The 25,553-nt window shown below is 43.9% G+C and overlaps 2 protein-coding genes across 5 annotated transcripts in view; one reads left to right on the top strand and one right to left on the bottom strand.

The window, feature by feature from the left end:
* The window catches only part of Ehbp1 (Eps15 homology domain containing protein-binding protein 1), a 77,020-nt gene extending 68,105 nt beyond the window's left edge, over positions 1-8,915 (bottom strand). For 2 of the 4 annotated variants that reach the window (XM_075675942.1, XM_075675943.1), the window contains exons 1-3: positions 7,944-8,052; positions 969-1,097; positions 1-58 (exon numbers count right to left, since the gene is read on the bottom strand). In XM_075675942.1, coding sequence (XP_075532057.1) covers positions 1-58; positions 969-1,097; positions 7,944-7,972 — 216 coding nt within the window. In that variant the 5' untranslated portion in view covers positions 7,973-8,052. Of the gene's footprint in view, positions 59-968; positions 1,098-7,943; positions 8,053-8,692 lie in introns of those variants that run through there. The other 2 variants (XM_075675944.1, XM_075675945.1) reach the window with 2 other exon arrangements.
* A 1,008-nt stretch (positions 8,916-9,923) lies between these two features.
* LOC142564652 (uncharacterized) lies at positions 9,924-24,632 on the top strand. Its single transcript, XM_075675741.1, has 10 exons — positions 9,924-10,042; positions 10,751-10,945; positions 12,400-12,652; positions 13,250-13,318; positions 14,028-14,236; positions 16,209-16,392; positions 18,423-18,799; positions 19,130-19,265; positions 20,439-20,643; positions 24,374-24,632. The coding sequence occupies exons 2-10, from the start codon at positions 10,775-10,777 to the stop codon at positions 24,489-24,491; spliced, it is 1,722 nt and encodes a 573-aa protein (XP_075531856.1). The 5' UTR covers positions 9,924-10,042; positions 10,751-10,774; the 3' UTR covers positions 24,492-24,632.
* Positions 24,633-25,553: the final 921 nt, after the last annotated feature.

The following is a 25,553-nucleotide window of genomic DNA, read 5'->3' as shown; positions in this document are numbered from 1 at the left end:
CTGGGAGGCAACCCGGCGTCCCCTCCGAGTCCATATGACCAGCAACTTGTGTGGTTGCCTGCAGAAAGTGAAACAACCACATCAGTGCTAGCCCAGGACACATTGAGCAGTCTGCACATGAATGAAATAATTTTTTCCCAAGAGTTATTTAAGGTAGAATCATTACAAATCAGTACAAAGAGCTGTCACTCTTTAAATAACTCGTGCAAGACTATTGCTTCTGCTGCTAAGTACCTGTGTTTCTAGGTCATCACATGGGTACATACACGTGAGCTTGAAAGCCAGAGATGAAAAATTGAAAATTAGTAGTGTAAATAATTCTTGCAATTCTTTGACATGCTTCTTGCATTTCATTAGGACAATATGCAAGCTTCTGATATAGACCTGAACATGGTGTCCTAGCCGGGGCATGAAGTGGCACTGAGGAGAAGTGTCAGATCGGTTGCAGCACAAGTATACAACCAGCACAAGCAGATCACTAGCAGTACCGGACGATAACATCACATGACAGAAAACAGCATAGAGAAAGCCATGGAGAGGGGAGAACTAGTACAGGGTCACAGAACAAATCCACACTCGGTTGGCACGACAACAATGGCAACAGGGCATTGATGATTCTGTTGCCATTTTTGGCCACCAGGTGACGCCAGCATGCAAGGGGGCTGTGTGGAGCCACAGAACAAAACAAAAATAATAATGACAGGAGGAGAAACTGTATTCTGTGGCAACGTGACAAATGCTCACGGTGTCAGAAGCGCTTGCATGTTGCTGCCATCTGAAGACAACAGCACCAATGTTACATGATCTTGCTGTCATCTTGTTCATGCTGTGCTGGCACTAATCAGAAGTCCTGTCTTTCCTTGATCCATGCCTGGAGCCTCTGTGACGCTGTTTGGCTGAATGAAAAAGGTTTGCAACATTCTCGGATGCTTCTCGTGCAATGCACTCGAAATGGCTTGCACACGCACCACTTTTTGCTACCGGTAACCATCAGCTCCCGGTAGGAGGCCACCAGCTGGAACTTGGCCGCATGCTTGTTGACCCTCTGCAGGCGCTTCCAGACCGAACTCATGCCGCGCCTGGCTGTTTGCCGAAACCTGCATGCCACAGAGAAGAGGTCAATCAGATATGAAGAAATAAGAAAATGATAGACCTGCCAAGCAAATGTATATAAGAATCCCAACAGACATTGAGGCAAACAGAGGCATCAGGGTGTCTACTACATGGCATTTCGAAATTCCCTGATTTTTTCATGTTTTCTTCACTGGCAGTCTATGACAGCAAACGTACATGTGCAAGGCAGAAATTGTGGTTTCTAGCTTGCCAAATTATGCTATGTCAGCCTGTAATTTTCAATAAGTATTACCAGTAAAGTGTAATTTAGGTGAAAGCGCTGTCAGATTTGACTGAATGAAGCGTTTCATGATACCCCAACCGCTTGGCCACGCTCACACTTACATCATCAACAAAAGATACCACTATATGCTTATTGCATAGGTACTGTTAACAAACTTCAGCCTTTTCTGGCATACCGATAGCTTCACCAAAACAACTGTAGCTATCAATTTGCCTAATTCAAAGCAACTGGGAAAAAAATTTTCTTTCAATTTTCCCAAACTGACAAATCGCCTAAAAATTTCAAGTTTTTGAGGCGTTTTTCTGGTTGAAGACACCCGGGCACGTTTAACTGCAGCATCTTCCATCACAAGTGGACCTGAGTCTGTGCAAAAAGCTATCACCTCTAAAGAACAGTGCCAAAGTAGACAGATCCTTTGGTCATTATGCTGCTGCATATTAAGGTTGGTTAGTGCCTCAAATTGAGGCGTCAATAGTGCTTCTTACATATTGGTAGCCATGTTATTTGGCCCAATTGTGAACAAAGATTAAATGAACAAAGAAAGTACACAGGAGAATGTACAGTGAGTGAAAATTGAAACTCCGTATAACGCACACAAGCTCTAAAAATAAAGTGACAGGCTTGGCTGCCAGGTAAAGTGCCCCAAAAATACATATTTGTATTTAAAAGCTCTATGCAGTCTGACCTTCATAGGTAGATACACAGTGCTTGTAACAACTTGCTCCCTAAAACAAAGAGCATTGCTGCAAGCTCCCAAAGCCAACCTGACACACTTTATGATTAACCTCTATGCTTAACCATCACCATAACCATAAACACCTCTCTCATGACTGCTGTACATTGTTGCACACTCTTTAGACATTACTTTGAATATTCTACATAAGGTGCCATGTTTTAACTCATAAGAAGTAACTTTGTATATTACATATGCATTCAAATCTCAATACTTACTCTGCCATTTTAGTCTACCTACGCTTTGCCTGGCTTCACTGGCAGCTCCACAGTAGTCGAACTTCTCATCTTCAGGTTCTTTATTAGGTCACTTCGTATATAGTAAAACACTCAAATGCTCTTCAATGTCAAGGGCGTAAAAGCCTGGCTTGAATACTTTCCCAGAGTGCTTAGTACAAGCCTGGTACTTTGAGTGCTTTAGAATGTGGAGTTGAAATATACATTAGAGAGATCACACTGAAGAGGTACACAAAATGTTTCACCAATACACCCACATAGTGCTCATCGTAACTGCTCTAGAAATACTTCCCCACCGTGGCCAACTGCGCTAGCAGACAGTGCGAATTAGCATAATTTCATGCCTTAATTTTCTTATGAAATCTCTACTGTAATAACAGACGTTCTACTGAGACTGCATTCTTCTTCACACAGTCGTCTACATTTTGCGGCTCATCTTCATATTGCTCTCCTTTCAAGTTTCCTCCTTCCAAGGTGCTTCTTTCAACTTCACTTAAATAAATGTGGATAATTTATTTTTGTATATACCTATGTAACTTTGCATGCAATGTGCACAGCACATGACTAGCATACATCGTGCAAACATTGTCCATACACATATCACCGACAGGTCTTTCTATATACTAAAAATTTGCATGTCAGACATGAATCTGAAGTGTCTTCTGAGAAGTGTGTGTGAAGACAGCATGTCAAGAGGCAAGCATTCAGCTTCTGCTACTGTTCTTAAGTGGGATGCGACCCCTTCGGAAGGCCAAGATGCACTCGAGGACAGTCATTTCATGCTGGCTCAAGTTTTCTCTTGCTTGTGGGAGACAACTTATGCAAGAATATGTCTAGAACCAGTGCTACATCTAGCTTTCGGCTGGCCATCAGAAGCATATCTATCTCGATTCCTGCTCAGGTGTCACCTATTATGTCACAAGACATACCACCCTGGACACTATTACCACTAGAAATCATGTCGTATGTCGCTTGAATTAGTGCAAAAAATAAAATGCCTCAAGCAGAGACTCATCAGGCTGGTCTGGAATATATGCATAAAGAATACGCAGCTGCAACACATAACTTTTATGGATGTCTCTACAACTCAACATTGCTCATCGTGTGGACTTTTTGTGCCCTCTACAGGACAGCGATTCTCGTTTTATCTTCAGCGAACACCACCATCTGCATTAGCGAAGCTATATGGCATTAAGGAGGCCCTTATGCATGTGCTTCTGACAGCAGCCACCAAAGAGCTGCGTGTTATTCACGGATTCGAAAGCAGCCCCACAAAGAATGTGGAGCAGGCACAGAATCATGTAACAACCAAACTGCAGCCAGTGACATTGCCTATCTTCACCACAAGGCCAACATTGCTGGGCACTGCACCATGTTCCAGTGGGTACTTTGCCATGATGGTATTTCAGGAAATTAAAAAGTGAATGAAGTTGTCTGAAATGGACTTGAATACCGAAATTATAGTATATTTTCTTACAAAAGCCGATGTTTCAAACATGGCGAGAAATGTGCCTATGAAGAAAAAGATCACCTTTGGAATGTGCCGCTTCACCAAGATAACTTTCTGCGATTGAATGACCCTGAAGTAAGATACATGCCAGCAAAAATCTGTTTCCAAATAAATAGTTCTCTGTCTCTGTCTCTCTCAATATTTGCATTTCTTGTGTTCTATGTGCACATTTATTTTATAATGTTAATCTAGACATTCATCAGACAAAGACTATTTATTTTGTTTATCTTTTGGGATGTGTTCTTTCTTGAAATACAAAATTTGCACACACATTTTTCTGCCTGTCAACACAAAATAAACACGTAAATATGCACTTTCAATGTGATGCCGTGCCGAATTGGAAGCTGTGTGGTACACTCGTTACTTTGGACATTTCAAAAAGAAAGAAAGCTACATTTTTAGACTTAAGGAGGCGTTTGGGTAAGTCTGCACGAGAAATTAAGCTTCTAGCATACAAAACCTTTATTCGGCCATTGCTAGAATGTTTTGCAGCTGTATGGAATCTATACACAAAAAGAAACATTTCAATAGTGGAAAAACTACAGAGGAAATCAGTTAGGTTTGTTCATAACAAATGCAGTTGGCATGCGTAACAGCACCTACAGCTCTCTTAGAAAACGCTAAACTTGAAAAACTGTAAACTAGGCGGTACCGTGAGAGAAGGAAACCTTTTTATCTCCTTTACCATGAAAAAGTAAGTATTAGGAAGGTTACATATTTTAAACGACGCAAACCGACAGACCACTCACTCCTATTACGCTAAAAAAGTAGTTGAGCTTTCACGCAACACCAACTTGTTATGATATTCCTATTTCCCAAGAACTATAACCAATTGGAATTTGCATCCAGCAACTGTGGTCGAACGGCCGACAGTGTCATCTTATTTACATGCTTTCGATTCCATAACACATAACTCTGATGCACATGAACCTCGATGTCAATTTCTTTGCTTTGTTCTGTGTATATATTGTTTTGAGTAACTTTGCCATACAGTGGTGTCACTAGCTAAGCTTCTTGTTGAAGTCTTCCAATTTTTTATGTTTATTGCTGCATCTCTTCATATGCGTTTACTGTATATCTGTTTACCAACATAATGTAGCACGAAGGCACAATTACAAAGAAGAGACACTTTGTGCTACATTATGTCAGTAAGCAAACACCCACTAGCCCAACAAGTCCTTCTGCTGTGTATCTGTTGTATGAATGAAAACAATTGTAATCCACTCTTGCCTAAGGTCTGAACCTAGACTAGCAGTACTGAAATAAATAAATAAGTAAATAAATAAAAGAACAAACTCCACGCTGAAGCTAGCCATGAGGATAAAATTGTGCTTTGTTGATTGAAACAAGAGGGAGCGGGGGATGTCGTGGCAGGCTGCCACACCGGGTGCCACCGACCCTATCAATGCCACTGGAGACAGGGCCAAAAAGGCAAGACAGTTGTCTTCTAGACCTAGTCCTTCTTTCTTTCTTCTAGGCTAGATTTTGCTATTTGACATTCTGTCATAAAATAAACAAGAAGAATACAGACACGTGCCAGCAAATGCACACAAACTTGTACCTCTACGTTTCAATTTCTTTTTTACTTCTCTCAATTCAATTGTTTACTTTCTGATGCATTCCTTATCACTGCCCCCACCAAGCATGTAACCTGCACGACGCGTTCCAGATGGCAGCTCAATGTGATCAGAGTAGTTTTTTTTTCACCCCGCAGCCCTACTGACCACATATTAAAAATGCACAATGCTGACAGTAAAGAGAAGAAGAATTCAGGTTTCTATCCCTACTACGTAGATGTCCTTTGTCATTCGGTACTTAAGCATGTTGCCTTATGAATTCAACCCTGCATGCATTATTTTCATACTTGTTAGTGTTTGCTACCAACAAATAATTATTGTACTCTGCGTCTCAGCAGACCTCGAAAGTACTCACTCTGGTCAATTAAAGTAGCAGTGACATATGCTTTCGCCCCCCCTCCCCAATCATGGAAACTACCACATTTCTCACACAGAAAAGGATGACAGTTTAGCAAGTACGAAGGTAGAGAAACAAGATATCTTATTTTGATGCTAAAGTGGTTTTCAAGTGCCAAACTTGATGTCATCAACATTGTTGTGACGTTATGACACAACAAAATTTTATGACCTCATCTTAATTTGATACTAAAACAAAGGACTTTGCATTATCAACATTGTTGTGACGTTTTGACAAAAAAAAAGATTGCTGGCATCATCTTAATTTAACACTAATATGAAGGACTTCACGTTATCAACATTATCGTGATGTCATGACTGTGCAAAATTTGCTGATGTCATCTTAATTTGAAATTAAATTTGGGTTTGAAACAATAGATCGGGCATCACTGACACTGTTGTGACGTTATGGAACAACAAAATTTGCTGACGTCATCTTAATTTGACACTAAAGTTAGTTTCAAGATGACAGGCCTAACGTTATTGACATTGTAGTGATAACGACAAAAAAAATTGCTGATGTCGTCTTAATTTAATACTAATGTTGGTTTCTAAACAACAGACCTAGCATGATCAACACTGTTGTGACATCATTTACGATGCAAGACAATTTGCTGATGTCATCTAATTTCATACTTAGGTTGGTTTCAAAACAACAGACCTGGCCTCAACGACACTGTGACATCCTGACGACATTGTGACATCCTGATGCAACAACATTTGCTGACATCATCTTAATTAGCTACTAAAGCTGTTTTCGAAAAGAAACAGACCTGCGTCATTGACGTTCTGACGGCACGATGCAACATTTGCTGACATTGTGTATCAATAAGGCTATATATGTACTGCTAATAAAAGAAATTAACAAATGTTCTGTGTGCGTTTCTGGCTGCATTTGTGTGCGGCAAATGCAGAGGCAACCAGTTTTATCTGACTAGCTATTTGTTCAAAGATGTACGAACATAAAACAAAATTTAACGAAAATGGCATCTATTGTCGGGGCTGAACCAAGAAACAAACCAATGGCTGAGATATAGGCACTCCACCACTACTACACCCCCCCTTTCCCCCTATGCATTGCCTGCAAAAAAAATGGTTGGAAGCTTACCCTCCTAGTTCACAAAATGGCTTTAATGGGTCCCCCACAGTAGACATCGCATTATAAATGAGATCCTTTCTTTCACAATGTAAATTACACCTTAGACTTAAATAACTAGCGCAGGGACTGGAGGTGTAGATGATCACATATTCACCACAGCTATAGAAAATGTAAAATTGGGAAGATCAGTATTGCCTTAGCTTACACCTTCCCCTACTCGCTATCACGGGCAGTAACGTACCTATGCACCGTCAGAATCCCACCAAACATTGCAGATCTGGGAACGATCAGTTCGTGGACCATCAATCATTTTCACGTCATGTAGTACATGGCACATTGAATGATTCAAGCAGTTCTGCCCAACCAGCCATTTGGCGAGCACTGGATGTGATATCTCTGAAAGTGACTATCCAAGAATATGACACCTACAGTCATAACAAACATATTAATTGTGTCATAGCACAACATAACACTCATATGACATCACACTGCCATTGCCATTAAAACTTATTCTTAGACCAGAAATTTGAGCTAGTTGGTAGGATTTCATGTAAGAAAAAATGTTAGGCGTGCAGACACGGACACGAGATGCAAGTTGTGTTGTCCGTCTCCTTCTCCTTGTGTCCGTTTCTGCATGCCCAACTTTCTTCAAACAGAAATTATTCCTACTATTTTTCTTCCATCGCAAGGAAAAAAAAAAGAAATTTGACAGTTTGGAATGCACATATCAGGTGTTCACTTTAGCAGTGGCCCACAACACACAACAGCATGACTGTCCCATGTGCCGATATGCTTTGGGGTCTACATATGGCGACAATCTGTCATATAGACAAAATAATATCTATTTATGTCATGCAACACCTGTTGCAAGACAATGCCGATTTTGATCAGGGCAAACACAGGCCGACTGTATACAAAACTCCTTGCGCCCTACGCGGCAGGTCTGCCCAAGTGGATTTTCATGAGTTATGACCCTAGTGACACAGGCTCTTGTCCGTTCGCTCAGCGACTTTATACAGATCGATTACTACCTACTTGATCATTTTCAAGCACGCTTCGATCATGCACGAAAAGTTCGATACAAGTCGACTTCGATGGGGATGGGTGTCAAATCGTGACCGTCTGCACCGACGCTTTGTCAAGAGTTATTGATCGCAGCTGCTCTAGCGCTGAAGAACAGTCACGCGGTGCTTACTCGACAGTTCGTACTGTCGTAGCAGGGAGAAGCGCAGAGAAAAAGAAAAATGACGTTCGGCCGCTCGTCGCTCCTTAGCAAAACGACGAGTATGCCATCCGTTTCCTCCCTGCGAACTATGCATACACCGAGTCGCTTATCGTGAATAACAGGAACACGAGAAAAATACTCGGCAATCTCTACTCAACGCGGAACGGGTGTTATTTTGTTTTATTTTTTCTGTCCTTCGTGTGTCAAGGTTTCGTTCGTCGACTCCAGCAGACCGCTCAAGATAGCCGCGGGGTGCGTTTCATCAGGCGGTTTTGATAGAAAGGCATCGGTAGGCGAAACCATCATATCGCGGTCCCGACTCAAAAGAGTCTGTCTCGGCCTTTTCTTTTTCTCTAGCTCTCTCTCTTTTTCTGCCCCAGTCCGTTCGGCGACACGGCGTGCAAATCGACGCTAAGCGAAAAAGACAACGCACTTTTGTCGCCGTCGCGGTGTGTGTGTGGGTGGGCTATCGGCGCGTTCTGTCTAAACGGGCAGGAAACAGCGCTGAATGGGCGAATCCGTGAGACGGGACACCCCGAGCAGTTTCGATCATGCTTACTCGCATCACCGATCGTCAACAGATCGCCATCCTCTTGGGCGTCGACGGGACGTCGGAATGTTCGCCACCGCACTGGGGTTCCTCTCCTGTCGTCCGCTAGCTAGCGTCGAGACGGCAACACCTTGAGAAGAAGCATATACACCGCAAGAAAACTCGAACAACAAACACACACACTTCGCACCGCTGCGCTCTGCACAGTGTCGTCACATTACGGCTATTTTGAGAACTGCGATGCGCGCAGCGCCACTTGGGTAACATTTAGTACTAGGCGCGTATTGAAACTATCATCACGCTTCTGAACAAGACAAACGGAAGTTACATTAACGAGACTACGTTGTCGGGTCCCATCTCTAAATTTTTACATGCACCGATCTGGTCTGGCAATATCCCCATTGTGCCATTTTTGCAATGCATTAGAGACGATTGAGCACTACTTGCTGGAATGCCGGCGTTTCTCCTCCGTGAGGAAAATGACATTAGAAATTACAGTGCGACAGCTTGGCCTGCCATTGAACACTCCGGTACTACTGTCTTTCGGAGCGTCTGTGCTTGGGCACTCACACAGGAATGTGTGCTTCGCCTTAGAAAAATTTATTATTGAATCAAACCGATTTCATTGATGACCATGTTATTCTATTTATTCCTCTTGTATTGCCGCATTGATATATTATAGATAATTTTTTTCCCTCTACGTAGCATGACAGTCTACTGAACCGTTTCGATTTTCTCTCGGCTAAATTCATGTAACAAAATTTTAGGTTGTTACCTCCATTTTCTGCACACTTAAGCAAAGTCTGCCCGACTCTTGGCCAATCCCCGAGAGTGGGTAAGCGCCAAACTCATCAAGGACATCATCATCATCATCATTATGCACTGATTGCTGAACTAGAAACATCATATATTGTACAGTTTACGTATTATAATGTAAAGCACAACTATGTTACTTCATAAACTTATTTTTGTTGCTTTAACGAAGAACCATAAAATGCAAATCTTCAAGGCAATGCTTCAGCATACGTGTTTGATACTTCGTCTTGAAAAAAAGACTGCTCTAAAACTCTATTATTTTATATTTTTTTGATGTAGAAACTTGAGTATTAAATACTTTTTAAACGTGGCTTAATATTATTTTACGCTTAATTGAACATTTTTCTTTATTTGTTGCGACTTTTACTCGTCTTGAATCCGTACTTGTAGTGACTAGCGTCTTCTGTCAAAGGCCTTCCCATAATTCACTACGCCGGAAAGAAACAAGTGTGGTGGAATCGTTCATTTTAAACACAATATAACGTCGTTGTAACTATCTGATTTGGAATATGCGATTCTGCTAACGGGAAGGATTTCGTGAAGGTGAGCGGCTTTCAATACTTGTCAATGAGGTACTTCAGTGTGCGTAATTTGGACAGCAATGACGCGCGCCAAGATAGCAGACGAGCATGACAGACGATGGCGTCGTTTTGTATTGCTAACCGTTTACAAAAATGTTCCTTAAGTGTACACACACTCGATGTGTGACGATGCGTTAGCTCGACGCAGCGAAGATGTTTGCAGGCCAACTTTATATTGCGCTCGTACACCTTTGCTGTACTTTGGTGCAACGGTCCTGGCGTAGAATGTTTTGGTGCGTCGACTGCTAGGGCTGCTCGGGCAAAATAGCGCCTCATTGTTCGCTTCGTCCGCATTGGCGACCGTCGCGAAAGCGGCGTGACCGAATGTAGAGTCGCTCCCCGTTTGCGAGGACTTAGAAAAATCGGCGATCGCGATTATTTCCATGCAGATCGTCAGCTTAGTCAGAGGCCCGAAATAATGTTAGGCCTAATTTTGCTTCTGGACTTCTAGGCCTAAAATTTCATGCAGAAGACATGGCGCGTCTGCACCGCGCATCTTCGCGCAGTTGCTGCTTCAAGCGATGCTTGTGTCGCTGTCGCGTGCGTTCCCACTTGACGCCAATACAGAGAAACACTGTCGCGTCTCGACTCGTGACAAGTAAATTTGTTAAAAGTGACACGATTTCGCCGTCCCGTGAGAGTTTTGCGCGTCTCCGTTTTATTATCGCAGAACGTACACAAGGCGGTGTGCGCTATGATTCCGAGCACTGCGCGGAGAGCGGTGAACGGAGCCGGTGACGCCGAGATGGACGAAGAAAACTCAAAAAAGAACTTCGGCTCCGTGCCGCTCTTGGACATGCTCGCCGAGGTAGCCTCGGCCACGCTCAAAAGCGACCCGGTGCTGCTGAAAGATTCCACTCATAAGGTAAGTACATTTTCCCGAGCCGCGCGGCCTTGCAGACGAAAGTGAAAGGAAGCGTGCGCTTTTCGCCTCCTCTGCTGGCCGCGCGCGGTTTGTCGCTTATTTCGCTAAAGTGTGAACTTCGGAGTGTGTTTTTCTCGCGGGAGAGTCGTAGTTCTCGCGTCAGCGGGCGCGATATCAGCTGCCGCGAGCGCGACAACACAGCGCCATGAAAAATGAATTCTAACGGGCCAATATGGCGTCCGCGGAGGCAAGTGGCGCCGCCTTCCGACTTTAGTTGCGCTTGTCGGATTTACTCGGGTACTTAATTTCTTTTCAGTTCTTATCCTTTTTTCACTGAAATTTGTGATTTGAAAGAGGGAAATAGTGTTATGCCGTAGCAAAGAAATTGCAACGTGCACCTGCCAAGGTTGTTGGTAGCGGTGATTTCCAAGTTGCACACCTTTTCATTGGTTCACCAATTCGCGCATTTTTGATTGCGATCGAATTTCTCAGTCGCGATTGGCTCCCTATTGCTGTCGAGAATCGCGATCCGGATCGGGCTCACTCACCAGCGAAAGTGGTTGTGTGACACCGGTAATAGTTAAAAAAAAATCACGGGAATAATGGTAACACGTAAATTGTGTAATTTAATCCCTTTTGCCTTCGGACAACGTTCTGGTTTCTTGTTCTAACCTAATAAATATTGTGACCTCGAATTTGCTGTAACAGAATGGTTAGCTTCACTTAACCACTAATTTCTGTCATCATATTGTTTTCACCATACTGGAAATAATAAAAGCTCTCTAAAATGTAATCACCCTTGGCAACTCTCGTTGCCCTAAAGCCTACCAGCATGTATACTCGCAAGCATTAAGACTCGTGCTGTTGAAATTACATATCCAAATGAAATAATTGTCCATGTAATTAAGACTGTTCTGAAGAAAAGCGCTAATAGCATGCAGTACTCGTGAACCAACAAAAAGCACTAAAAACACTTCTGTGTGAAAGCTGCGGCTTTCACACAGAAGCCTTGCCAAATTATTGAGAAACCTGTGCAGGGCATCCTTTCCAGTTTCGTTGAGCGACTGAAATGATAGATTTTCGTCTAGAAGTCCTAATAGGAAACTACTTTTAATAGAATGTGTGGTGCCATAATCTTGGAGGCCACAGTTATGGGCATGCTGCAAATGCTCTGTGAGTAAAAAAAGAAAGAAAGCAGAGCTCACCCTACTGTGTTGAATTTTAAAGCACCAAAGCAAGGGATGGTCAGGAGCTGACTTGTAAAAACACCTACTGCGTCACAGCAGTGCTAGGAGACATCTAGCATCGGAAACTATCACATAGTTTTGGCCATGTATTGGACATGCTGGCACACATTATCATTATCATTATTGTTCCATAACAAACACTCTTTTATGTTTATCATAGAGGATGTGCCTTTTGCGGTGAATGTCAGCTGCGGCCATCTTTTCCAGGCGCGCAAGTCAGCGCTTCAAGCGGATGCCCTGGTGCTGGACCAAATCCGCATTCTCTCGGACCGTATGCTCCTGGACATGTTCTCGGAATTCACCAGCAACGAGATGCGCCGAACCTTCAGCTACCGCTGCTATCTCATGCCCAGCGTCTGTGCGGAAACATTCTCCAGCTTTGGCAACGAGAACAAGGCCCGCCTCCAAATGAAATCTCACCTCCTGGCGCACATTGCCAAGCTCCTGGCCGAAGCCAATGGTGAGAAAACTTGCCACGTTCAGACAATATACAGGGTGCCCCAGCCATCATCCACTAAATAAAGAAAAAGAAAGCAAAGCCTTCTTTGTAAATGAAGCAACTGTATGTTGTTTTAATAGCAACCTGAAGAAACGTCCAGAATTTTCATATAGTATTTAATTATTTAATTTGTAATTATTACTTACTTTACATTCCAATGATTATACTTGTTTATTGATTACTTGGCAGTCTGCTTACCGCTGTCACAAAAGCTAGTGTACTTAAATGTGGGGCTTGCTGCTTACAGCAATTTCACGCCCATACCAACATAAACGTCATATCAAAGTGATACAACTGCCTGGTTAGGCACACGATGCATTTAGTTCATTTGCACCATGTCTTAGAGCACCACTGCTGCAGCACAGAAACAGTAAGCGGAGCCAGCTTTATTGTTTTGTTTTTTTTTTTCTCATTGCATTTTTTAAAATATATACACAAGAAATAGCGTGCCAAAAACAACTGAAATTGAGGTTCTTGAACGTGTTATACTGCCTAGTGCTGACACACCTGCTGCAAGTTCTTGCTGCTCTAACGCTCACAGAAAAATTTCTCTTACAGCGCCTGGTAGGCAAGGCAAGCCACCGTTCACGGCGGAACCTCTCCAGGCCCGAAAACGACGTCTACAAGGTGAGTCGATCTCCTTGAAACCTTGGGCGGGGATCAAAACTAACGAAGTTCATTTTTCTCTCTATCTCTCTCTGATGCCCAACTGTGAGGCCTCCATTCTGTTGTTCTGGATGCATTCTGATGGGGGGGGGTATTGCATAGCCAGTGCTGTTTTGACAAATCACCAAAGACATCTTATTCCAATTCTTGATTTAGAAGTCAACTGCAAGAAAGCTTTTACACTGTGTGAAAAGCATAGTTTCATGTCGTGTCGGTATAGAGCAAACAGAAATACGGGTGGACCCATCACAAAAAGCCAGCAAAAATATGCATTTTTTGATGCCAGAACTGAAAAAAAGAATGCCACCAATGGCATTCATTGGAAGTCACGCAGAACCCAGAATGCTAAGAACCTAGCAGTACTGTTCTGCTTGGCCTCCAAGATTACCGTCACACTGAAGATCTCAGAGGCTGTGTTCTGGGGCCTGTGCAGTAACTGCTAGCCACTGGGCGAGTTCATTTAAACGCTGTTAATAAGAAAATTAGACAATTACCAGCTCTGCAGCTTTTCCAACATTGCTTCAGTAGCAAATGCTACTGACTATCTCACCAGTTTATTCAAACTGAAAATTTTGTTGCGGTTGGTCTTCACGATAAGTTCAGTTGCCCATCCTGCCGATTCGTGTGTGTCACAAAATGCTCCTTGCTCTTTTCTTTTTTGTATACGCAGAATCCGAGGGAACTGGCCGAAAGCGCAGACGACCGCAGACCAAGCAGCCGTCGGGGGTCAGCAAGAACGAGCGGCGAGCAAACTGCTCGTCCACCGTGCATGCTCCCACCACTGGAACCACCATCAAAAAAAGTCAAGCACGACCGAAGAGTCAAGCCAAGCCAGTCGTAACGAAGACAGAGGGCAAGAACGGGCGGCCCATGCTCAAGGTCAGTAGTGTTCCCACACTACCTAGAGCTTCAAGCACTCAATCACCTTTAGATTACTTTCACATCTGAAGTTTAAGCGGCCAGAAGTGGCAAAGGATAAAAGAAGTCTGCTCGCTGCACGGTGAAGAATCAAGCAGGTGGAAAATTAAGTGGTGACTGCAGTCGGTCTCAACCGACTTTTTTGTTACGGAGAGTGCGAGAAGTCGTTCCGGTTTACTGGAAGCTGCAGTTGCATACAAACAGCCAGTCGTAAATGAAGATGGCTTCCAAAGTGTAACCGGTTGTGCTCAAATGCGATCAAAAGCTACCTTGTGCAGGAAACAGCTAGCCAAAAAGATTTAAAACTATTCCTTCTTTTCAGTACCTGTTGTTAAAATTCGGTGCTTAAGAAAAGCGTGGATTAGACGCAAAGTGTGCTGCAGTTACTGCCTTTGATGATAGATGGATCAGTGAAGGAATGCGCTGCTTGAAATGGTGCGGTGATGGCACTGGCACCACCATGCAAACAGTTGTGTGCACAGTAGGTGATCAAATGTGAACATCTGGGACATACTTGGCAAAGAATTTTAGACTGCTTTGGCCGTCTTGCCCTTTTGCTGCTACCACTGTGTGAACGTAGCCTTTTAGGGAGAAGTCGCATTGCTGTTCTGTCATGTGCATGTGAATGTCCAAAAGTGTAGGCTTTCACAGCTGCCAACTCTCCAGAATTTTTCATAAAGTTCTGTGTTGTTAAGGCTCGTTGCACAATTCTGTGAATGTTGTAGAAAGTTTTACAAAAAGTGAATTCTGTTCACGAAAAGATTGTTAATCTCTGACCCTTCCGTTGGGAGTCTTCTGATAGCAAAATAACGCCAGAGGCATACTTGCTTTGAGCAAGTTTGCACAGACGGGTTCCTGAAGCAGGTGCGGAATCGGCAACAGAAAGTCACTGTGATCTATAAAAACAGTGTGTCGCTTGCCAGGCTCTACTGTTACGAGCTGCTTGTGTGGTGCATTTAAAGGTCAATCATTGTTAATTAAGTGTTTATAGGTCCTACAAAAGGCATGTTCTCAGGGCAAGCTTAAAAAAAAATGAGCATGCTATCCCTCCCTTCCTCCTGTGCAATGTCTGTGGGAGTTGACAAGTTGGCAGGTGTTGGCTTTGGATTGACATCTCACTTGAGTAGTAATCTGAAGGTGCATCTAGCGACCAATCTTCCGTCTGTCACAACGGCTGTCTCTACTAAAACAGCACATAAGACTGTTTTTTGCCATACTGGTATTATTATAACGAATGGTGCTTGAATAGGAGCATCAATCATATAAGGATAATTGAAGCTAAACTGCCGGCTCATTTGTGTTCACATTTCGCATCGAGTTAGCTAGTTATGGTGCATGCACTTTAGTACCGCATTAGAGTGCATTACTTGTTTTGTCAGGAATGAAGCCGGAAGTAGATGTCGTTTGATGCAATGCCTGACAAAAAAAAAATAATGTTGATGTCGTTTCAGTAGAACAGTGGCGTGTAAACTGTCATTGCTGGATGAAATGTGGTTTGCACCACGTTTCATCATTGCAATAAAAAATGGTGCCTCTGTCTCATTCTTGCAAAAATGTCGCCCCCAAGAATGTGGGTATAAAGATTTGCATGCATTATTTGCCTGTCAGGTCTAGAATCAATTGCAAGGACACGTCGGGTACAACAGTGAAAAACAAATGCCCATTTCGCGGCAGTGGCGCCATCTACCTCATTAAGAATGATTTACGTAGCTCTCAAGTCTTTGGTGCACCATTCGCCTGTTTTGTTGAAAATTAAGCTATAGTACCCATTACATGCACTGATGTTAGGCAAAAAAACTGTTTTACTTTGCTGCAACCAGTACACTCTGTCATTGCCAAGTGAAACATAGTGCATGGCCCATTTGACCGTTCCAGTGATTTGTGCCACCACTGTTCGGTTTCCGCAAGAAAGCTCACCGTAGCCTTTATTTAGGTGGCTGTGAAATCCTTGACGACGCCCAGCAATAAGATTAAGGTCCCCCCCACGACCAGCAAGCTGCAGAACAATGCGCCGCCCAAAGAGGAGAAGCCACCGAATACCACCAGCGAAAGCTGGGAGGCACAACTGGTCAAGCGGGACCACTGCTACTGGGGGCCCGGCTGTCCGCTCGCTGTGGGTGAGTGATGCTGGCAGCCTGGTTGTGTTGCGCAGAGCCTGCTCTAAGAACTTTGGTTGCATTATTGGATTGGATTGGAGCCAACTTTATTTCTGTAACTTGAGTAACAGTGCTGGTACAGTCGAACCCAGATGAAGCAAATCATTCTGTATATTGAACGCATGAAACTTACTGGTCGATATTCATGTAAAATACCATATTTACTTGTGTAAAGCCTGTACCCTCACTTTGAGCGCAAAAAAATTTGGACGAAGAAGTTTCAATCAGTGTCACACGCATACTGGCATGCCCGCTATCTCGGAGGCTATGCCTGTGGGCTAATTAATTTCTTCAGGCTTCTACTAGATGGCACTAGTTACTGTCCTGCCGGTGGTCGTCACCATATCTCGCCATATTGTGATCACGTGGCACAAATCTATCATGCTTCATTGGTGTCACCTTTGATGAGGTGTTGTGCCATTCTTTTGGGGTGCATTAAGAAGGCATTAAGAGCACAGCTCAACGCTTCAATGAATAGCCATAAGCTGACCTCTTGTAGCAAGCACCTGCACCCTGTAGAATATATGAAAAAAAAAGGAAAGTGCAGGCCTTACACAAGTAAGTATGGTAACTCTCTCATAATGAATCAGACATTGGCTATATCGAGCACGTGGCATTTGCTGCCAGCTCAATAAAGCCATAAAGTTCAATGGATTCTGTTCACTTACACATAGCTTTGTCTTTAATGAACAGATTCTTCTCTAGCTTTTTAATGTCTATTGGAAATGAGAACGCCATATGAACTAATCACGAGAGTTCATCTAAGTTCACCATGGCCGAGTTAGAGTATTAAAAACTATTTATGGGGTTTTATGTGCCGAAACCACGATATGATAATGAGGCCCGCCATAGTGGGGGACTCCAGAAATTTGGACCATCTGGGGTTCTTTAACATGCACTTAAATCTAAGTACACGGGTGTTTTCGCATTTCGCCCCCATCGTAATGTGGCCACCGGCCTGGCATTCAAACCTGCGTCCTCGTGTTTAGCAGCCCGAGGCCATAGCCATTAAGCAACGACTGCGGGTCCGAGTTAGACTATACTGAATTTCGTATGTTTCAGACTATTTTTTTCACATGAGCCTCTTGGTTATTACCGGCTACAACTGTACCGCTGTCACTAGGGCAGATTCAAAGGGACACTGAAGAGGAACACTAAATAAGCATAAATATATTATTCAGAAGCTATATCTTTGTTAATTTCTTGTTAATTGATTAGTCAAAACTTCAGCTTCTCTTTAATTTCCTGCTGAAACACCTGTGCCAGTACATCAGTAAGGTGTCATTAATTTCAATGTATCTTCTCGTATTAGGACCAGTGTGGCTCTGCAAAAGGTCTCGTAACGTGCTAAGCTCAGTCTTAGGCACTTTCTAAATGCAGTGTAGTTCATCATTACTGGTAGACAGTTAGCAAAATTTTTATATGTAACTCGCTTCCTGACTTTATTGAAAACCAACCTTTTTTAATGTTGGGGGCGTGTTATACACACCAAAATGTGGTACTTGCAACAGGAGATCGGGGCACCGCTGCGTGAGTTAGCACACTGCCAAGAGCATGCTCGGTGACACGGTATGTTCGAATTAACTGTCACAAACTGTTACACATTTGAATTATTGAGTGCTTTTGCGTACACCTAATTTTGCTAGTACCACGGCGTCAGTTCGAATAAACCGGAAGGCCTAATGTACGCGATTCCACTGTACTAACCATCATTAGGTTAGAAATGGCACACCCAAGTGTCTTTGTGTGCGCAAAACGCCATGCTCTGCTTGCATTCTTTTGTACTTCATACACCTGCCAATTTGCGTTCCATAAACTTTGGGCACGCAAAACCTAAACATTCCTGTTTGTTGCTCCCATAAACACTAGTGCCAGGGTTTTGGAACGTCTAGTAATTTTTGTAGAAAGCTCATCACGCTTTGTTATTGTCGTGGCCCATAACATTGTCATCTCACGAGAATACCGTATGCCCCTCGCTTGCACCGCCGCAGACGACTCTGGAGACAGCGACATGGAAGAGTTGTGCAGCGATTGCGTGGAGCACCGTCCCACCGTCCCTTGCCAGTCGGTCATTGCCACGCCCGCCTTCCCCTACGTTTATGTGCCGCTGCTGCCCAACACCTCGTCCGTGGTCGAGGTGACCACCCCTGGAGGTGGCATCGGAGGCAGCCAAGCGAGGCGGCGCACGCCAAGCCCAATGCTCCAGTCCTCCGAAGATGAGGACGAGGATGAAGACGAGGACGAAGATGACGAAGAGGAAGAGCAGAGGAGTAAGCAGCAACAGCAGCAACCCGCAGCCAAGGGCAGGGCACGCCTGCCGGGCCGGAGGGGCACTGCTGCACAGGCCGCCGAAACCACCTTTGAAAGGGTGAGTTCAATTTCTAAATTTACGCACAAGTGATCACTTTTATGTCACAGCGCCGCACCAGTTATTCAGTAGTAACATTCCAATGCTGGCTCGTTGAAAATAGCCTTGCTTATTTTTATACGAATTCAGGTGCCAGTTGCCTGTCTAAAATAATCGGACTGTGACTTGCAAGCCATCTCAGCGAGTAAACTATAACTAAGGCACTGCTTTTACAGCCCAAGTGTGAAATCTCCATTGTTTTCGGTGTGACAAGAGATTCAGTCTGCTAATAAAAAATGTGTACCTTGTACAGCTGCTAACGGTCTTGCATACATTGTTTTCTCCTCACAGAAACTTGCACTAAAGCACATCAAGGCGTTACGGAACAAGCGGCGCGACGAGCGAGGCCCTCTGGTGTGCAAGATCTGCAAGACCAAAGTGTTCACAGCCCAGGCCACCCTCATGTACCACTATCGCAGCCATGCAGGTCAGGGCTCTCTCTTTTCTTTTTTATTGGTACAAGTGACCGTTACCAGCATATTAGATTCAGTTTTGTGCTAAGCTATTAATGCCACCACACTTTGTTGCCAGCACCTCCTTTACTGGATGTCTGGTAAGCGGCTCATGCTCTGAACTGGCCTGACTTGAACTGGAGAAGGAGGAGGTGGAGGCAGGTTGGTGCCGAAAAGTGGGGTTTCAATGATATTGTCACCACCAGCAGCAACTGTGCGCTTTGGTACTGGTTACGCCGACCATACCCTCCAAGATTATGGATGCAGCAATAATGAAAATCTCGGTGGTCAAGCGCCAGCTCATGTGGCGCAAGGTATTCCCCAAGAGCCGCTAGTGGGGAAGAAAAGCATAGACAGTTAATTGTACAGCTTATGCAGCAAGCATTCAGAGCACAGGCAACATTGTTTGAAGCAGTGTATTTGGCTGTGGAAGCTGGGCTGCTTAGAGACCAACTGATTTGCGGCAGTTTCGCACTAGTGCAGTTGGTTTGACAGTGGTTTGACAGTGGTGTGACTGTAGTGTGACTGTAGTGGCGTTCAACAGCACAGCCAAGGCAGTTTTCTGGTGGTGCAAAAATACAAGAAAATGGTAACTTCATGCTATTGAGTGTTATGTCGCCAACATGAGCAAAGAAAAAAAATTTAATTGTAAAATGTGTACTTTGCTGGGGCTTGCCCTTCAAGGAATGTTTTGTTGCAGTCAGTGAGGAAGTAGGTGCCATCCCCATTTCACTCTCCTAGTGATGGCATCCTCAAAAGTAATCTCGAAGGCCATGCTTTCATCATACTGCAGGCGGTAGAAAGGACCGGTGACATCACGGCCACCATTTCTTACACTACCTATATACTAGATCTTCGTGAATGTTAAAAGTAAAAGCAGGTGTTTTTCACATTTCGGAAAAAGCACTTTATTTCCACTCAACCCGTCAATGAATGGGTCAACCACCCTCACTTTCCAGTTCCTGACTTTAAAGAAAGGGCTTGATACACGCACACGTTGATATGGTGGTTTGTTCACAACTTGCACTAGATTGTAGAGTGCCCTTGATGTGTTGAACTTATCAAGTGACCTGGTCAGGTGACTGGGTCGCTTCAGCGCATTCTCAGCATCAACAAGTCCTCTCTCCTTGGCTGCTTCTCCCTGGCAGGCATCAAGCCATTCAACTGCAAGATCTGCGAGGCAACCTTCACGCGACAGCACAGCCTCAACTACCACATGCTGATCCACAACAACAAGAGCCGCTTTGCATGCGAGGACTGCGGCCGCAACTTCCGGCACCCGAGTCACTTCAAGGAGCACCTGCGCCGGCACACGGGCGAGACACCCTACCAGTGCACCGACTGCAACCAGAGGTGGGTGCCTTCTAGAAAGTCTAGCAAAGTTCCTAGAAAAAAAAAATTGCCTGTGGTTTAGCTCTGGTTAACCCTAGTTGAATTACGAAAGCAACAGCTGCATGGCTACGCTTCTGGCGTTTCTTGAGCGTGTTGTCTCTTCTTCGCTTCATTCTGTCCGTTGTGTCTCTTTCGCTCTCTCCATAACGACTAAATACACTGAGGCGAAGCGCATATATATATACATATATATAGCCCCCGTGAGGCGACACCTCCTCTCCCTCTACCCCAGCGGAGCACATCTGGTGGAGCAAGCGGCAACGGCGGTGGCGCCATCTGTTGGAGCACGGCTGTGGCATTGCTAGGCAACGGCAGCTCAAGGTCGTTCGTCGGCCATGGCATATGGCGTACGGCTGCCTGCATACGGCTTATGGCGCAACGAGCCAAAATGGCTCGCTGGCTGGTGTAGTAAAGCTTTCGCTTTAAAATTGCATGGAATCATGATGGACCTGCAGGGAGCATTTTAGGCCTTCGTTGGTGTCTATACTTAATTTCCTACATGGCAGACAGTGCTCTGGAAGCTACGCAAGGATTCGGTCACAGAATGCTCACTCCATGCGTTTCAGTGTGCAGTTGTTTTTGATCAATGCTTTCTATGAAATAAGTACTTCATATGTCGCAGCTGCAACTTCTGGATGCAAGTTTGCATTAAATGACGCATTATTTCTGTGCCTTTGTGCTTCCAGCACGCGGCTTACTAGGTTTTAGTCGTCAGAGCAAGTGATGCACTGTGGCCACTGGTTGCAAAAGCGTGTCACGTACTCGTGTTTACTGCCAAAGACAACAATTCATGTTGTCATGTTTGGTGGTAAATAAGTTCATATTTCCAATGTCTTCGATGTAATAACTATTTATTTTACTGTATAGAAGTAAGACACCTATTTTTTCACCGAATTGCATGAAGCATATCTATATCTTTCATATCTGATGCACTATTTTTTCGTCACAGATGCAGGCAGCATGAGCAATCTCTCTAGCCTTTATAGCATTGCCTGCTGTGTATAAAACGGAGTACTGTAAAGCCTCATTAATATGTACCCGCTTAAGAGAATCGAACGGTTAAAATCTAGATTCAACGAATCCCCAACCCACTCTTCGTGAAGCCTTATGTATTGGCTGACTGCTTAAAGAGACACGATAGGCAAATATTATGTCAAGCTAAAATGATAGATTAATGCTCGAGAACATCTCAGGCATCAATATTATCAAGAACAGAGCTTTAGTACTAATCGCGAACTTGAGGTAAGTGTGGGACACGCTTCGAGAGACTCCATCGGGACATTCAAGTGCTAGCCTGATGGTGTAGCAACTTCTCGTTGTGGTCCCGTCACTAGTACTCAACCACTAATAATAAAAAAAACATTGCATTGCAAGACAAAAGAAAATGGTACTTGTCAACTTCTATTATATTCCTAAATGAAAATAACTTTTTGACATTACCCTTGACAACAACATGGGCAGTTCAATGGTTTTGTTTTCACTCTACTCTGTGCTAACTGCCCTTTCGCATTTCAGTAGTTTCGTTATCGTTTAGTGCTGTGCTAGTGTTGCTGGCTCAAGAAACTCACACAAACTGCAAGTAGTGGAGAACGAGGCCCATGGCAAAGAGTGTTGAAGGTAGTGTTTATGATTCAGCACACGCTTTCCTTTCCTTTTTTGCACTGTCAGCTCTCTCTGTCTCCATTTCTGGTTGGACTTATGCACGATTTCTGCAAGAAACCATAGCGCTGGCTGTTGGGCGCAGTTTTACTCAGCAAAGGCAGTAAAGGGTGGTAATGGTGTATTTGAATTGCACTAGAAGTCTATTTTGGCAACGCACGTCAGAAGATGCAAATTTCTATTTGGCCCATGGTGTGTAGTTATGCCGCGTTCCTGCCGGGTTTATACATTTACAAGGTTTCACTGTATAAATTGGGGGTGGCCCCACTCGCAGCTTGCGAGCCTGCGAAAATCTGTTGATCCACATGTGGCTTGTGGCTGGCTGCCTGGTCAGGCCATGAGGATCGCATGACCAGATAGTTTGTCTCGTCACACCTGGAAAGGCAGTGGTAAATGCCTGTTCATGTTACAACTGGGCAGTCCGTGACGAATGCCTGACCAGGTAGTAGTATGCCTGGTCACGTCACAACTGAACAGGACGTGACAAACTCCTGGCCAGAATTTATGCCTGGCCATGTCACGGCACTGTTGTGTCACAACCAGGGACTTCACCTTGCCAGGCAGTTCTTTCAACATGTGAAGACAAGAACAATGAAAGAAACACGAGCAAACATGGGCCGTATTTAATTTTAAAGTAACAAATCAATAAAAAGTTAATAAAAGATTAGGCCCGTGTGGTTTCCGCGTTTATTTTGCTGTCCTTGTTTCTCTTTACCTCTAAAAGTATAATGCAGTAAATACCAACTTGGTCGAATTCTCCTAAAGCTTGGTCCTCTTGACGATTTGACATTGGTATCTCGTCATCACCCTCCCGCCCTTTTTTTTCGTAGCTGGAGACGGACAAGCTTGGCTATAGCTTTTGTATCGGCCGTTGTTGGGAGCCAGTGTTTCTTAACGTGGAAGAGGGGCTGCCAACATTACAGCCAGTGACGGCACATCGCCAGGTGGCTTCCTCCGATTTTGTGTACTCGTTATTGCACTGCCCTGCCTCCCTCCTTTCTTCCTGAGTGGAGATGGACATATTGGCTGACTTTGGTATTGGTCGTTTTAGGAAGCTGATGTTTTTTAGCAAGTTAGAGCGGCTGTGTGAAGACACTGACAATAGAATCAGTGATGCTCAAGTCTCCAACACTAAAGCTTGGCGCAGCTCTTCATTAGTATGATTCCTTCTTTGGTGCTCATGGAGTTTGGCCACCCCTGACCGGAATCGACACACAAGCCCACGCCTACCTGTTTGACAAGTTGTAGAGCAGGTTGCTGCCTTTTTATGTAAGCAGCCATCCTCGGCTCAGGCCTGTACATGAAAGCACTTGAACTGGTTCAAGCTACTACTTCAAAGTACTATGTGCTTAATCACTGCATTCTGCAGGCATGGTCAAAACTCATAATAATAAGGAAATTACATATGACACGAAAGTACCTCTGTTATAGTATCCAATATTTGTTATAAGCATGCATCTATTACGTGCTGACATTGGTAGTAAACATTTTAGATTTAGTTTGTTATATCTGATATCTGTGTTCATTATATTAAGGTTTGAGTGTATGCTACTGAAACCTATCGCATAAATTGGACAAATATGTCAATGATGGATTTTAATGTCTCAAGTTTGCACAATGGGACCATGAGGGATGGTGTAATGGAGAGCTCTGGATTACTTTTGACCACTAGGTGTTTTTTTTTTCCTTTTAGTTACTTTTTTAAATGTTTACCGAAGGCATTTTACATGAGCGTTTCTTAATGTTGTCCTTATTGGAATAGCGCTGCCGCAACTGGGAATTGAACCCACAACATTGTGCTCATTAGCAGGGATGGGATTTTCTAGCTACCATATCAAAATCAAAATCAGTTTTATTGTTATGGTTAGAAAGATTACAGTACGTTTAATATGCAGATTTAGTCCCTTTCGTGAGATTTCACTTGACTCGTCACCAGGCCTGTCAACTTGCACGGCCTATACAACGTTATCGATGTCATGCGAAGATGGTAAGCGTACACAGCAATGACAAACATGTGCCTTCGTTGTCGCAGGTTCAAGACGCGTAACACGTACAAGAGGCATTTGAAGACCCGGCACGGGAAGATCCTGACGGCACAGGGAATCCTCTCTCTCGGGGAGTCTCGGCCCACGAGCCCGGCGCCAACGTGAAACGGGCAGCCGCTCCTTTGTACAGACAATCCTCCACCCCTCGTGCCACCAAAACCCACTCAACCTGCTTCCCTTGCATCCACACTTTTGTACAGCCGCTCCTTTGTAAAATAAAAAGAAACACTGATATGTCTATACAAACACTGCTCCTTGTCCAGGCCTTCTTTTTTATAACATCAAGTTGGGGACGTATTTCAGGCGGTCTCTTTCGGGAATAATCGCTCTTAGTGCGCACTTATTGGCTGGTCCGGATGAGCCGATTGGCAGGTTGAGCACCATGTCACACGAGTGATAGTAGCACAGAAAGTGATCGTCGGAGAGTACATCCCTTGGTGTGACCAGTCTACCTTCCAAGAGACTAAAAGAAGCCTTAGCTTGGGGCTAACTCCAATTTTCTCATTCAAGTATACATGTAAAACACAATGTGCTATTATTAAACAACCACTGGACTGATTCAAATGAAACTTGTAGCATCTAGGAGAACAAGCCTCGCTCTACTGTTTTGACACAGGTAACCTAAAGTGCTTGGTGTTGGGTTTGGATATTTATTGTTTGTTTTCCCAAGTGAAGTTATTGCTTAAGTAGACGTTGAGGTACTCTTATGAAATCAGCGATTCTCGGGAATAATTATGCAATATGTAGGGTGCTTAATATTTAGAGGAGATATTTGGAGGCAGGTGATTTATGTACATACTAATAGTATTAGAAACAGCAATGGCTGGAGCACAGATCTCTGCGGAACTCCAGGTTGGACATGCGTCATAGGCGATGCCTCATTGGTAGCGACAATTTGAACATGGTTAAGGAAAGCTTGAAGCCATTTAATTATTGCATGGGCAATGCTAAACACATTTACTTTATGCAATTGGAGATAATGGTTAACTGTATCAACAGTTTTAAACAACACAGACCTTGGTAACAACGTAACTGCAACTTTGCTATGAAAGCAGCTTTCATAGTCAGGGAAAACTCAGGGAATTTGGGCCTCTATCAGGGAAAATTAGCGGCAATTTTATTGAAAGGGTCGAAAGTCGCGGTAATGCTGGATCGAGTAACAGACAG

This window comes from Dermacentor variabilis, chromosome 11 (genome assembly GCF_050947875.1).
Source record: "Dermacentor variabilis isolate Ectoservices chromosome 11, ASM5094787v1, whole genome shotgun sequence".
Lineage (NCBI taxonomy): Eukaryota > Metazoa > Arthropoda > Arachnida > Ixodida > Ixodidae > Dermacentor > Dermacentor variabilis.
Note: the sequence above shows the minus strand (reverse complement) of the source record. Positions and strands in the feature narration are given on the sequence as shown.

Coding starts and splice junctions, on each gene's coding strand:
- LOC142564652 (XM_075675741.1), top strand. CDS start 10,775: ATGATTCCGAGCACTGCGCGGAGAGCGGTGAACGGAGCCGGTGACGCC. Junction 14,237..16,208: donor ACGGGCGGCCCATGCTCAAG/GTCAGTAGTGTT, acceptor GCCTTTATTTAG/GTGGCTGTGAAATCCTTGAC. Junction 16,393..18,422: donor CGGCTGTCCGCTCGCTGTGG/GTGAGTGATGCT, acceptor GCACCGCCGCAG/ACGACTCTGGAGACAGCGAC.